Source organism: Fundulus heteroclitus, chromosome 23 (assembly GCF_011125445.2).
Source record: "Fundulus heteroclitus isolate FHET01 chromosome 23, MU-UCD_Fhet_4.1, whole genome shotgun sequence".
Classification (NCBI taxonomy): Eukaryota; Metazoa; Chordata; class Actinopteri; order Cyprinodontiformes; family Fundulidae; genus Fundulus; species Fundulus heteroclitus.
The window spans coordinates 29,694,569-29,709,803 of record NC_046383.1 but is presented as its reverse complement, the minus strand read 5'-3'; the positions used below and the strand labels follow the sequence as shown (position 1 = coordinate 29,709,803).

At 42.6% G+C, this 15,235-nt stretch overlaps 1 protein-coding gene across 11 annotated transcripts in view; it reads right to left on the bottom strand.

Moving 5' to 3' along the window:
• The window catches only part of tenm2 (teneurin transmembrane protein 2), a 311,048-nt gene that overhangs the window by 65,255 nt on the left and 230,558 nt on the right, over window positions 1-15,235 (bottom strand). For all 11 annotated transcript variants that reach the window (XM_036127097.1, XM_036127098.1, XM_036127104.1 and 8 more), the window contains one exon: window positions 11,845-12,076. In XM_036127097.1, coding sequence (XP_035982990.1) covers window positions 11,845-12,076 — 232 coding nt within the window. The remainder of the gene's footprint in view (window positions 1-11,844; window positions 12,077-15,235) is intronic.

Sequence of the window (15,235 nt, the reverse complement as noted above, 5' to 3'; positions counted from 1 at the left end):
TTCTCCTTTGCTTCTTATAGTCGGCACCAAAGCTTGACCAATGTTCACCCTCGTTTTGCTTCTTTTTTTTGGTCCACTTGAATCTAAAGGACTGTAACGCAGTGAAGAAGCCATTTCTCAGCCTATCACGGCAATCCTAGGATCTGGTAAATGCTCGAGCTCTGTCTCACGTGACTTCATCCTACTATTCCTGTTGGTTCAGAATCCTTCTGTGTTGATGTTGGCATCGTAACCAGAAGTAAAATTTATAAAACAATTACTATATATTTATTTTTCAGTAAAATTAATACTTTTATTCTGCACCACTCTAGACGTTCTGTGGATGTATACTAATCATTTTGATGAAAATTTGTAGTTTTGCCCTTTAAGGCTTTTGTATGCCTCATAGGTAAAACATGTTTTTATTCTATGCTTTCTTCTGTTTCTGAAAATATACTTGGCTCCACACACACAGCTATAGTCTTCAATTAAATCATGTCTTGATCCTGCTCATAACATTTCCAGTGAGAGCAGTTACAATCTTGCATATTAGGGCTCTGTGTTGATTTGAAATGAAATATTAACAATTCAGCTTGTAACATATTTTACTGTCGTTACAGTAAATCCTGGGTGAACAAAATGTACAGAAACAGATGCTCTGCTCAAAATGCAGTGCTTTACTACTGTTTCAGCTGTTCTCTGCTCACCTGTCTTGGAACAGCCAGGGAGACCTGAGCACGCGACAGAGCATTTCACAAGACAAACCGGGGGCTGCAGCAGCCAGTAAAATCTCTCTAGCATTGTAAACGCCACTGGAAAATGTGACAAGCACTTACAATTTTAGATGTAACCCAGAGTGACTTGATCATCAAAATAATGTGCACATAATTTAAAGACTGTTATTTGTTTTTTATTATTTAATTCAATTCAATTCAATTTTATTTATATAGCGCCAATTCATGAAACATGTCATCTCAAGGCACTTTCCAAAGTCAAATTCAATCAAATTATACAGATTGGTCAAAACATTTCCTATATAAGGGAACCAGTTGATTGCATCAAAGTCTTGACAGGCAGCATTCACTCCTTCTGAAGAAGCGTAGAGCTACAGGAAGAGTTGTCTGCATTGTCCATGGCTTTGCAGCAATCCCTCATACTGAGCAAGCATGAAGCGACAGTGGAAAGAAAAAGTCCCCATTAACGGGAAGGAAAAACCTCCAGCAGAACCAGGCTCAGTATGAACGGTCATCTGCCTCGACTGACAGCAAGTAATTTAGCAGGTTGAGTTACTGGGGCTGCAGCTGACAGTTTTTACATTCAAACTATGAATGTAATCATAAAAAATATCCTTATTGTGTCAGGCTTTACTACCTCTAAATGACAGAAAATTAAGAATTATATATATATATATATATATATATATATATATATATACATATATATATATATATATATATATATATACATACTTTCTTTACCTTTGTGATAAATTCCAAGTAAAAGTACTAAACCCTAAACTTCTTGTCTCAGTCTCAGTGAAGACAGTCTCATAACTAGAGTGAGGTTTGAGGGTTATATGTTTTTCTTCCTCCATCAACTGGATTTGTCACTCTTCTCCGCCTCCAGCCCAGGACTTGTGACTCATGTCTGCATGGATGTGTGTCAGGGCTGTCCTCTTTCTAATGCGGCCCACTGTCACTAGCATTGAGAGCATTCGGTGCGCTGTAAGGAGAAGGAAACTAGAGCTTAACTGTGCTTTGAGGTCCCCCTATCACTTTGACGCCTTTAATCACTGCTTTTGCACAACAGTGTGTGTACTTGTGTCTTTTTCTCTTAAAACAAAAAAAAAAAAAAAAGCAGGTAATGAGCTCCAGGCATAAAGATTTGTTTTGGGAGCACTGCTCCACTCTCTCTATCAATTATTCAGTCAGTTGGTGCTGGTCCCCCTTCTCTCTCTCTCTCTTTCTACATTTTATACCACTGATTGTAGGATTGCTGTCCCCCTGGATTCCCCTCCTTCCCCTTTCCTCTCCCATTACCTGTCAGGTGCGTTGCATGAGACTGAGGAAAACGGGGGGGATGGTGGGTGGGGGGCATGGGGAGGAACACAAACACACCTGACAGATAGAGGCAGAAAGAGCATAAGGAGTTGACATGTAAGGAAATATGATGTTATTGTCTAAAAATACCTTGCTCTTAGTGTCACCCCCCCCACAATCCTTTTTATTATGCATGGAAAATTCCTATATGCTGCCAAACGCAGGGATGCACATGCATGCATGCATGCGCAAAAACCCACACTCAACATGCGTACGCTTTTCCAAGGTCAAGCAGTGTGTGTCTGCTTGAACTCATTTTCACAGCCATTGAAGCACTCTGTGATGGCAAGGCCGGCGCTAATTAATTACAATACTCCTAATGTGCGAGAGCGAGCCGGTGAGCCGCTTGCGTTCTGCGCGACACAATGCATGTGATTTCTGATGTGCTGGTATGCATTTGAACTTCGCCCAGTGAAAGCGTTTCAGTCCAAGGCTTTGTTGTTTGTGTGCAGACGGCGCTCCGCGCGCCTGTGTGGGATGGGAATATGTCTACGGTCCGCACTAATTACGAGCAGGAATGGAAAGTGTCTAATGTGCTCTGGGGAGGTAATTGACATTGATTTATGTTGTGGACGGCAATGGAGGGGTTCTATCATAGCAGGCAGCCAGCAATCACAGCTCTGTATCATTAGGCTGGGGTGGGTTGTGTATTTACGCGCGCGTGTGTGTGTGTGTGTTTGTGCATCTGTGTGTGTGATTTATTTATTTTTTTGACAGTGGTCCAGTATGGAAATGCCACACATAATTAGAGAAAGCTGACAGAGACCCCGCCACCCTTCTTACCCCTACTTCCCAGCCGCCGTCCCCCCCCCCCCGCTGTCATCGCATCTTACGATTTCAACACACGAACACTCCGAACAAACAAAAACCTACATCACACACACCCCGACGAGCATTTACACAGAGACTTAGAGCTAAGCACCCACACACGGGGTGGCGCGGATTTATGTGAATTTCCTTTCATGAGCTTGTCCTGTAGCCGCAGCCGAAGGTTTAATTTGCGTCCCCGCTGAGCAACAAGTGACATAAAGGACAGAGGATGGAGACAGAAGGCTATGCACTAGAAGACAGCCAACGAGAAAAAGACAGGATGCGTTTTCCTCCCCCACCCCCCCAAACGTTAACGTTCCGCCGAGAGGTAGCGAGGACCTGGACAATTAACCACAGAACAGAGAGCATGCTGGGTAATTAGCGGCAAGTCAAAGCTGGCATTCCCCCTGAGCGAACAAACACACATGCTTTTACACAGCCACAGATACATGGTTCATTTTCTCGACTCTGACTAATATGTGGTCGCTCAGGATGGCAGTCTGAGGCGCACCGTCAACACGTCAGATGTAGAGAACAATTAAGGGAGGTCGACTCGTTAAGGGAGTGCCTGGAAAACACTCAGATCTGAGAATGAAACGCCAGGCTCTCTGGGAGGGGAGCATGGTGAAGGAAAACAAAGTGTTATTTGCTGTAATTGCAAGAAGGAAAATAAAAAAAAAGAAAAAACACAGAAGCGCCGGATGGATACCGTACGATGGGTGTTTATTCAGGTGATTGCTTTGATGACAGACAAGAAAAGAAACATTGGCTGATGTTTCACGAAAGCTCAGATCCAGGAGGAGCTGTTTGGGCTTTTTCTCGGCTCTGCAAAAGAGGGCCATATCTTGGCGGGGGTCATTGAGGTTTGGCGGGCCAGAGTACATTTGTTTCGTGTAAAGGCAACGCCAGAGCTGGGTCCAAATTCTCAGAGATACAGGCTGGCTGTACTGTCAAGTGCAGCCCGTTGTCACTGATGGTGTTTGTGTTGAACATACTTGGGAAGTAAGGATGTGCTCGCAGAAAGACAAAATGTCGGGTGTGAGGACCTCAGGGTCTCAGTTTTGCTCTTCAGGCCATGACCTCCAGAGTGGACTTGGGCTGTTCGGAGCTGATTTGGGAGGCGACTGGGATGAGAGTCATCTCCATGGTTTCCCACTGAAAAATGGCGGGTCCCACCGTGCAGGTCGGGGACGAGTCCCTGCATTCAGTGGAGGAGTTTAATCATCTTCATTGGTAGATTGGGTCAGGGTGTCCACAGATAAACTGAGGCCTCCTCTGCAGGTGTGTGGGAACTTTTCTGATCTAAATGAGTTGCACCAAAACTAAACCTAATATTCAATAAATTAGAATATTACTAAAATGATAATTTATGTTGATAACCCAATCCACTGAGTGGACCGCTTTTCTTCTGATGTTTTCAAGCCTTTATATCAGTTTTATCACAGTGGCTTTCTGCTTACAGCTAATGAAAACATGACATTTAAGATTAGACCATTACATCAGACCATTAAAACACATTTTGACGTGGGCTTAGTGAAAATCATGTTTAAGAACTGCTTAAAGGCTGTTACTTTCAAAAGATACTTTTAATCTTACAAATGAGCCTCGTCAGAAAGCAGAATCTAATTTATTTGATATTACTGCATGTTCCTGTTCCCCCCCAATGGTCATAAGATGTGGGTCATGACTCAGAGAATGAGATTCTGCAGACCGGCAGCTTCGCCCACATGTTAGCTGGACTCAGAGGCAGGGTCCGGAGCGCCGTCCTCTCCACTGTACTCAATTTTTGGTAGAGGAACATTGATGGATCAAAGCATTTTACTAAAATTATGGTATGCAATTATTATTTTTACTTGATCTCTAAAGATAATCTGAAGGCCCTCCACTCAGTTTTATAAGCTTCAGTGAGTTGGTGGGTTTAGGACCCACCTATAAGGTACCTATAAGCTTTTGCTCTATTTTCAAAACTGTACTTAATGAAATGAAAAACACATTTATGTAACATCATTTTTAAACATTTAAGGTATTAAATGCCCAGTTTTATAACCTTGGTTGTATAACGCCTGTTTATTGGTTCAAGATCAATGTAACTGTTGCTTGTTTTAGATAAAGATAAACATCTCTTCCATGTCTACCCGCGGCATAAACTAAAAAGCGGTTAATTAATGCATGGCACATGATGATTTAATGCATGATTTAATCCAGAATGTGTCATGAAACTGCTCATCCTCGACAGATGATTAAATCACTGACCTTTTGTGATTAATCTGCGGTTAACGTCAGACTGTGACTCATGGAATGTAAATCCACAGTTTTGTATCTCCGACATCCAAACAAACCGCTGTTACTCTGTTACTTTTAGTAATTGAGAGGTAATGCAGGTTTTATCATCTTGCACAGTTATGGTCTTGCACCTCAGCAAATGAACTGGGAAAGCTGAGGATCTATAGGCCAACTGTCTAAAAAAAAAAGAAATTCATCTTCCTTTTGCTTTCAACAGCCAAAGCACAAGAATACCACCAACCTCAAGTGTACCCATCACTGGACAAGAGAGCAACATTACAGCTGTTACTACGTCACAATATAGGAATGCCCTAAGTCTCGCCACAGTCTAAGCTCATTTTTTGGCCTCAGAGTATGAATGTAACAGTTACAGAAGCAACGAATAATGGGGTAAATTGGGCTCAAAATAGCAGTCGTCTTGCATTTTTAGGCATCTGGGCAAATGTAGCGCCAGACCGCCAGTGTAAAAGTGCCTTGAGTTGTTGTTATGATTAGATAAGTTTTAAATATGTTCAGTCCATATACACCAGTCTTTACTATGTTTAAAGGGTTTCTCTGGCAGACGTTTGGGCCCCTTGTGTGAAGAACAAACAGTGACTGAATGACAGACCAGATGTAAATGCATGTATAAGTACTGTGAGGCTGTCCTGATGGGATAAACCACTAGCCGCATCTACTTTGGAGCTAAATTAAAGGATTATTTCACAGTCTTTTAAATGTGTCTCGGCACTTAATTTGCTAAATTAAGTCCAGATTTAAATTAAAATGCTAAATAGTTAAATTAAAATGCTAAATAGGTGTTATATCTGTTGTGCCTTTTATTTATTTAAGCATATTTCATTACAGTTTTATTCTAGGGGAGACATGGCAAAGGTCCACTTCGAGGACTGAGGACTCCGACCATGGGTCCACCCCTCCGCCACTGCTGTGCCCAGCTGAACGATTTTACACTAATCTTTAAAATACAGTTTGACATTAATGAAACCTGTAACAGGAGCAGTTACAGTTTTTATTGGCCAAACATCACTGTAGAATGAGACATGTCAAAAACACAACATAGTTTTGTCATGTCTGGACTAGAATACGATTACAGATTCTTTAAAAAGCCAGTTTTTGGAATTTATCATTTTTGTAAACATTTTTTTTCATGAGAAAAAACCCTGAAAAAAAAAAAGATATTGCTGAAATAAATGTAGTCTCATTCTTGTGCTCCAAATCTCATGTATCATCGAGTCTCCTGATCTGGATGTATTATTATACCCCTAGTTACCAGCAATAACAGATCTTAGGGAACTAAAGTACTGAATTTAAGCATCAAAACCAGCCATTTAAAACAGTAAACCAGTCCAAAGTGAACACGGAAAATCAGAGCTATTATTTAAAGGCTAATTTAAGATGGTAGCTGCAATATACAATTGGCATGTAGGCATATTTTTATTTTAGCTTCTGGGAATATGTTAACTATTAAAAAAAAACATTTTTAGGTACCATTTATTTGATGCCAGTACATTTTAAGGAGTACTGAACACTGTTCATGAATTCAAGCCTCAAAAGATCCACTTTTGTTTTTAAAATAAAAAGCTAAAAAGAGAGTGGAGTTGGAAAAAAGCAAATTCAGGTTATTAGAAGAACAGAGAAAAAAAAACTTGAATATTATTTTCAAAGCAAACGTTAAGAGAATGCAAGGTCATGCCATTAATAAACTTTGCATAACATTAGGGAGTAATGATTGCACATTACAGGAGCGGTTGCAGAGCTGAAAATAAATCTTTTCTCCATCCTTTCCCACAGGTTGCATCTTCTCCTGTCACCACAGTAATGCATTTGAAAGTAACCCACCCTCCCTAACCCCCCACTCTGCTGTTCTCTCCAGATAAATTGAGATGCCGGAGCCTTCTCGGGGAGCTTATTTCTCCCTCAGAGTTGTGGCCCACAGTGGAGTGGGCAGGGGGTGCTGGAGAACGTCCTGAGATCACAGAGAGAGATTGAACCTGGCATCAGCGAGGCAAAAAGGCTCCAAGGGACCAATTGGAAATCAGGTGCTTTCTCACAAAATGCTGCAACACATGTATACACATGTGCACTCGCCCTCGCGTGGAAAAATGTGTTCCTCTACTCTTTTTCTCGCTTGGTCTTGCAAACGCACACACCATCGGTGGCGTGAGCCATCTACAGTCATTTATCTCACACCGGTAAATGTATCCATGTTCTTCGGGTCCCAATCTCCCTGCTCGGCCTTTCTATCTTCTCTCACACACACTCCCCAAAACAATCTCCTTCAATCACCACTTCTCTCAATTTCGTTGCCTCTCGCCCCCTCTTTATCTCTCCCTCCTCTACCGTAAACCCTTTCCTTTGCCCCCACTCCTCCACCGTCTGATATTTCCCCGCTATCTTCCCGCTCCCCGATTGTCAATTTCTATCTCTCTCCTTCTCTGCCAGTCATCCAAGCCCTAGAGTGCCCTTAGGTGATCAATCTTCATCCTCCCAGGGCTGTCAAAGTATTGGGTCAAGCCACATGCACATACACACACACACACACACACACACACACACACACACACACACACACACACACACACACACACACACACACACACACACACACACACACACACAGGCACATTCACCATAACGAGTGGACACCAAATGCCAGGATTTACATATGATCATAGCAGGGGGCCGTCACAATTGCCGGGAGCACACATGCTTGGATGTAATCACACAGTAAACACAAATGTACTCAATCAGGAGCAGTCGCTCGCTCGCTCGCTCACATCGAGCAGGTTGCTCATCATTTCCTATAGCTGCCGGTTATAATGAGATGGAGGATCAGCGCTGCCAGCGCAAGGTTGGTGTGACTTTTTGGCTCTGCCTTGCTGGCTGCGGCCCAATCACAAGCTCCAACGGCTCCAGACATTCCCTCCTCGTCCTCTGCTGCAGCCAGGACCACCGAGCAGCGGGGGCTCAATCTGGGCCCGAGGGTGGAGTTCTGGGCTCCAGTCACAGCAACCGGCTCTGAGCCATGCCCAACCCTGCCACCTGAACATGGACAAACATTGCAAACTTTGGGGTGTGGGGGGGTGCTGGTTCTCTGCAATATGGCAGTCATGCTCATCCCTGGTGGAATAAATAAATTCATAATTCAATTTTGCTTCACCAGAGACCCCCCCCCTTCCCCAGTCTTTTCAGACAACACAAATAACAAATAAAAAAAAAACAATCTCTCTCCGAATGATTTGCACGTCCCAACGGCAACACAGGTCCTGATAAGCAACCGCAAGGATCTCTCTCATTTGAAAGGTGCTCTGACACCGTGCCTCCTGCCGATCCAGCATAACAACGCGTTGCTTCGGCACCAGCTGAGTGTAGACCCGATATCAGTGTGGCTGAATTAAACATGGCCCCGGCCTCATAAATACTGCACTGGGCCAGCACTCGGGGGAGCTTATCTGGACCCATCAGGGCTGGAAGCTCCAGTGCCCAGCAGGAGAAGCACAGCTCCGCAGCTTGCAGGGTAAAAAAACGTTAAGCGCGATGGGCGGTGAGCATGCTAGCGGGGATGACGGCAGCGTCCCTCTAACTGCATGCCTCATGAATAGTAATACCCTGCATGAATGCTCTGTTCGCCCAGTAAGTGTTCTTTGTGTACTGGCAAAGGCACACGTGTAGCGTGTGTGAAAGTGGTTTGTATTTCCTGCCAGCTCACTCCAGGTAGCATGCATAATAGCTTTGATATGCGTAGCTTTTTGTGTCAGGCTTTGTGATGGGGTAGAGAATGCTTCCGAGTGACACACACTCAGGAGTCATTTCCTTTTGTGATTCGGAGGGTTGCACGCTAGAGGTTCCTCTCTGAACAAAATTGGGTAAATAATCATTTGCAGATTATCCTGTGGGGTGTTCGCAGGGAAAGTTCGCAGGAGTGTTCCTCCTGACCCCTGGTTCATATAATCAGTCCGACTCTATGTACAGATCCTTTAAATATTATTCACACTCTGTTACTTGTTTGCTTTTTTGGCATGCTATAACTTCTGTGTATTTCAGTAGGATTTTATTTGACTGACCAACACAACGTAGTGCATAATTGTACAGTGGAAGTATAAGGACACTTTATGGAACCACCTTTTACCACAACTACAACTATAAGTTTTTTGGGATATGTCTCTACCAACACTTCCCATCTAGAGACAGAAAAATTTGCTCCTTGTGTTTTATTGTTTAGAGGCAGGGCAAGCCAAGGTAAGTTTATTTTTACAGCACTTCTCAGTAACAATACGATTCAAAGAGGCATTGTCTTGGTGGAAAGTGATCTAACTCCTGTCAGAATTGTGAAGTTCACGATTAATAGTTGTCATGTCTACAGACTCTACTACCTGGGTTACTATGAGGAGCTTGGCTGGTTATTGCTCTCCTTACTTGGCCAGCTAGATTAAAAGGATGGCCTTACGCTGAGATTAAATTAGAAAAAAAAACTGTTGAGTAACTAGCTTCTGAATTGATCACACTTTAATTTCATTGAAGGGTGTCAGAGTAAATGGGCAAATGAACACATTTGCACTGCTTTTTGTTGTTGTATCGCAAAAAAAAATTACGAGATACATTAAAGTTGGCAGTTGCAGCATGGGAACCAGGGAATGGGAAAAAGTGCAAGCACTTTTGAAAGATACCAGTAGCTATTGTTGTCTGGGTTTGCCTGATAACTGCAGTCCAACCTTTCTACGAGTTGGTCCACATTTATTTATATCTTCATTCTAAGAATTTGGTGATAACTCCGAGGCTTGGTGTCGTCTGATGTGTTTTAAATGGTATGGATTTGCACCGCGGTTGGACCCATAGTCTGCAGCTCCCTCCTTCTCAAAGTCAGAAATTATTATTGACTGGAGAGTTCAAAGAGGAGCTTTCATCTTAATTGCGTCACACCTTTCAATTTTTTATAACACCGACTCTGCTGGATTTTAAACGCTTTCTCCGAACCGTTGCGGAATACAAATTTACCTATTCAATAAACCCGTTTGAGTGATGTAAACTGCAAATTCACTTTAGGGCAAAAAAGTTAGCTCGTATTTAGAGAGACAAGTTTAGACGGCTTCTGCGGCTCAGTAGATAGTGTTGCTACGAGGCCGTCTTGTTGCCAATTAAATGGTCAGTTACGGTAGCTTTTAGCTTAAATCCTTAGAAGTGTCTGGTTTATGCTCATCTAATACTAAGGTGGTCCTGGCAGTAAAGGCATTAAAAGGTAAATGTTTTACAAATGTCAAACTGTGAATGTCTGTTTCATGTAGATTTGTTTTGATTAAGTTTAGTTGATAAGATATCGACCTAAAGATGATGAAATATGGTCCAGACTCCTTACAAACACGTAAAGTAATCTATAGATTGGCATTGACAGGAAGCTGAGCATCAGATGTCAGCTTCATTCAAACACAGTATACCCAGTTCCCAAACTTTTTTTTGTTTCTTTTTCTACTGCGATCCCAAAATGCACTTGGTAGAGGTTTCTTTAATGCCTTTGTAACACAACATTCAGTCATTATTAGCTGAAACTGCCGACAGAAAAGGGGAGGTAAGAAAGTATTTCCATTTCAAAATAAGAGCCTCAACATTACTGTAGCTGGGTGTCGATCTTAACATGCTTAAAGGGTTGACTTCACTTTGAAATACCAAGGCATCTTAATAATGAACTACAGTGTGCCAAGATACAATCTCTCATAAGAGCCCTATAGGATTTCTAGAACTGCACCGATCTGAAATATTTTTGTCCAATCTCAGACACCCACTTTTGCAGGTTTTGCGCCTGTCAACAGTGATTGTGGCCAATTAAATTTTTTCTTAAACCATAAGGACATATAAGAACAGCATTTAAATTTTTTTCTAGTTGTCCTAGTGTCATTGTTTGTTAATTATATCTGCAAGGAGCAAAGGAGAATTCAGTTGTTTCATGGCTTCTTACATCTCTGCGTTTCCTCTGGTTTAATTTGTAAACACCTCCTTGATGCTGACAACTGCAAACCTTTTTTTCACTCAGTCGCACCATCCACACCAAAGAGTGCTGGTAAGGGGTCGACAATAATTCAATATCAATATATATGTGACATTATTCAATTAAGGTGATATGACATTTCTAATATTTTCAATAAACATTACAGTCTATAATAACAGCATTTGTTACCAACTGACGTTCCAAGGTTTATGCAGTTTTATGTTTTATTTTTTAAAGCAAATATTTCTAAAATGTTATATTGGAGGAGTTTTATAAACATGGCAAAATAAATGTCATAGGTTTGTACAGGCATCTGTTGTTGGCAGTCTTGGCAGTCTTTCTGTGGCTTTTATTTTGTTTATATCATTACTGCTGTTGTAATATCAACCAAAATTAAGAAATATATTGTGATATAACTTTTGGCCATATGGTCCAGCCCTACTGCTAGAGTCAGTGAGAGCTACTAGTCCTTACACGTGGTGCGTTTACTGACTAGAAGATGATCGGAACTTTGGGTTTCTGACTTGCTGGTCACCATTAAGAACAAATCAAGCTCAATAGCCGATTTTTCCTAACACCCTTAATGATTACACAGGGTAGATTCCACTGTTGTGCTTATAAGTTTCTGCCTTGTAAGCTGCGAAAAAAACAAAAAAAAACAAAAAAAACAAAAAAAAACATTGTTCCCCTGACCTGGTCTCCAGTGGGACGTTGCTGTTGAGCACCCAGCTGTCCTGTAGCTGGACTGACTCCGGGGTGGTCGGTCCATCTCCTGTGCCCGGAGCTGGGGCGTGAATGGGGTTCCGCCCCCCTCTCAGAGTGTTTCTGTTTAGGCTGTTTGCAGACTGGTGGGACAGGTTGTGGTGGTTGTGTGGAGGGGGCAGTGGAGGCTGCAGCGTGGACTGACTGTGGTGGTTGGCAGCCCCTGAAAGACAAAAGAAAAAAAACCCAACAAAAACAAACAAGTTAACAGGATTCTAAATTAAATCAAAGACTGTGCTCCCTAAGTGGGAATTATTCCAAATTAGAGCAGACCTATTATGTAACAATAGGTGTTTGTCTCTATGTAGGTCAAATATAAAGCTCTTCAGCTGGCAAATATCATTATTACCAGCCAATTATAGATTTTTTCCCTCCTACAATCATCCAGACAAGGTTTCACATTGTCAAAACAATCAATAACTCATACAGAAGGAAACTGCAGCAACAAAGACAGGTGAGAACTTCATTTTCTCCTATTTCCTTTCACATTTTCTGCCTTACCATTCTTCTTCCCTGTTTTCATCAAGTCTTCCTCCCCTTTTCCTTTATCCCCTCATTTTCTATCCAGTATTCTTTGTCACATGTGAACGCATGCGCGCGCGTGCGAGTGTGTGCTTGCGAACAATATTAGAGCACTCAGCACTGCATGCACCCTCGTCTCTTGCTCTCAGACTTGAGGGAACATGTCAGCTTGAATCCAATAGCAGCCCCCTCCAACAATGAGCTAATGGACTGTTGAGTGAGAGAGCTGAAAAACAAACCGGCATGACTCAGACAAGAACACCCATTCACACATCACCTTTCTCCCTTTTCTCTCTCCAAAGCAGCGGGGAGGTTGGGAGGTTTGAGCCCATCTTCATTGTGTGTGTGGTTTGCTCAGGGAAATCAATAAACCACATACTATACAGTATAAGAGGGAGACCGGCACAATTGCCTCACTTCTTAGGCTTTAGCGAGCGTTTTGCTTATGTGCTCGGACTCAGCGCACAGCTGCTTGGAATTAGTTTAAAATGTACGCCGTCAAAAAGTAAAGTAAAGGGAGCATCTCCAGCACAGGCTTCCCACACATAATTCATATCAAAGTTAACTGTGCCGGATAACTTTGCTCTTTTTTGTGTCAGTTTAAAGGTATGAATACAGAGTGTTTTTATTTCCTCAGTGATCAGTCTTTAAATGCAAAACATGCAAAACTGGCTACTGTAAGGAAAGGAAGAAACAGATCAATGAAAGATGAACAAAGAAACAAATAGATGGATGGATGGACAGGTTGACTGAGGGATGGATGGATTGATGGATGGAGGAATGGATGATGAATGGATGGATGGATGGATGGACGGACAGATTGATGGACGGATGTATGGACAGATTGATGAATGGATGGATGGATGATGGATGGATGGATGGATGGATGGAGAGATGGATGGATGGACGGACAGATTGATGAATGGATGGATGGATGATGGATGGATGGATGGATGGATGGAGAGATGGATGGATGGACGGACAGATTGATGAATGGATGGATAGAGAGATGGATGGATGGACAGATGGATGGACGGATGGATGGACGTACGGATGGATGGATGGGCGGATGGATGGACGGACAGATTGATGGACAGATTGATGGACAGATTGATGAACGAACGAATGTATGTATGGATGGATGGATGGATGGATGGACATACGGATGGATGGTCAGATGGATGGATGGACAGATTGATGAATGGATGGAGGGATGGATGGATGGATGGACGTATGGACGGATGGATGGACAGGTTGACTGAGGGATGAATGGATTGATGGATGGATGGATGGATGGATGGATGGATGGATGGATGGATGGACAGATTGATGAATGGATGGATGGATGATGGATGGATGGAGGGATGGATGGACGGATGGATGGATGGACAGATTGATGAATGAATGGATGGATGGATGATGGATGGATGGATGGACAGATGGATGGATGGATTGATGGATGGAGGGATGGATGGACGGATGGATGGATGGATGGATGGACGTATGGGTGGATGGATGGGCGGACAGATGGATGGACAGATTGATGAATGAATGGATGGATGGATGATGGATGGATGGATGGACAGATGGATGGACGGATGGATGGACGGATGGATGGATGGATGGATGGGCGGATGGATGGACGGACAGATTGATGGATGAACGGACAGATTGATGGATGGATGGATGGATGGATGGATGGATGATAGATGGATGGACGTACGGATGGATGGATGGACAGATTGATGGATGGATGAATGGATGATTGGTTGGATGGATGGACAGATTGATGGCTGGATGAAGGACCAACAGGGATAAAGGGATAGATATAAAGCCCATGGATTACTTTTAGATAATAAAATAGAGAATGAAACCTGCAAACATCACAGTATTTTACAAAGTCTATATTACTTTATCAGTACTCATGCAGAAATGGAACAGACTAATTTCAAATTCCATGCTTCTCCAGACATTTCTAGGCAGAAATGGATTTCTCTCACACAAACGCAAAGTCTCCTCCTGAATATTAAACTGATCAAGATTTGCAGCAACTCTGCTTCCTTTGCTAATGCTCCACTTTCCTACCAAGCAGGAGGAAATGTGGCCTGCTGCAGTTTGGACAATCTTGCTGACAGCAAACAGACAGACTTAGAAATGAGCCTGCGAAACATTCTCTGTCACGGCAACGCCTTAGAGTGGAAAAAAAAAAAGGAGAAGTGTCATAACAAAGTGTCCGTGCCTTTAACTTAACCGCTGTCTGAACAGAAACGTTACATTATTGGAGAAACACAGCGAGTTATTGATGTTGCAGCTGCCGTTCAATTCTGGCTCCGCAGCACAGTTCTCTTTGTCTTTCAGCAACTCTACATATTGCACTTTCATCATCTTCTTGCGCTTCTAAACGTGGAATACATCATAATGACTGTTTGTTTGCACTTTGCTTTTCTTGTACTGATCAAAGATCCGTGTAAGCGCACATATGCAGACATGCGTGTGGGGCGAAGACACCAAAGCGGCTGCTTTGTCAACCTGCGTGATCACACTTGCCCTCCTCCATTTCTCATCTTCTCTGGAGTTAGACAAGAAAAGCAACACTCTGCGAGAGGAAGAGAGATGGGCGGATGTGTTGCGCCGTTCTGCTTGGGTTTCATGAAGCTCCTAAGAGGCATTGTTGATAGTAGGTTTACAAACCCCCATGGGTTATTTCCTCCACTGAGGAAATAAATACAGAAGAGGTGGATGGATGTATTCACACCCTTTTTAACTTTCTCACGTTTCTAAAAGACACATTTTTAGCTCT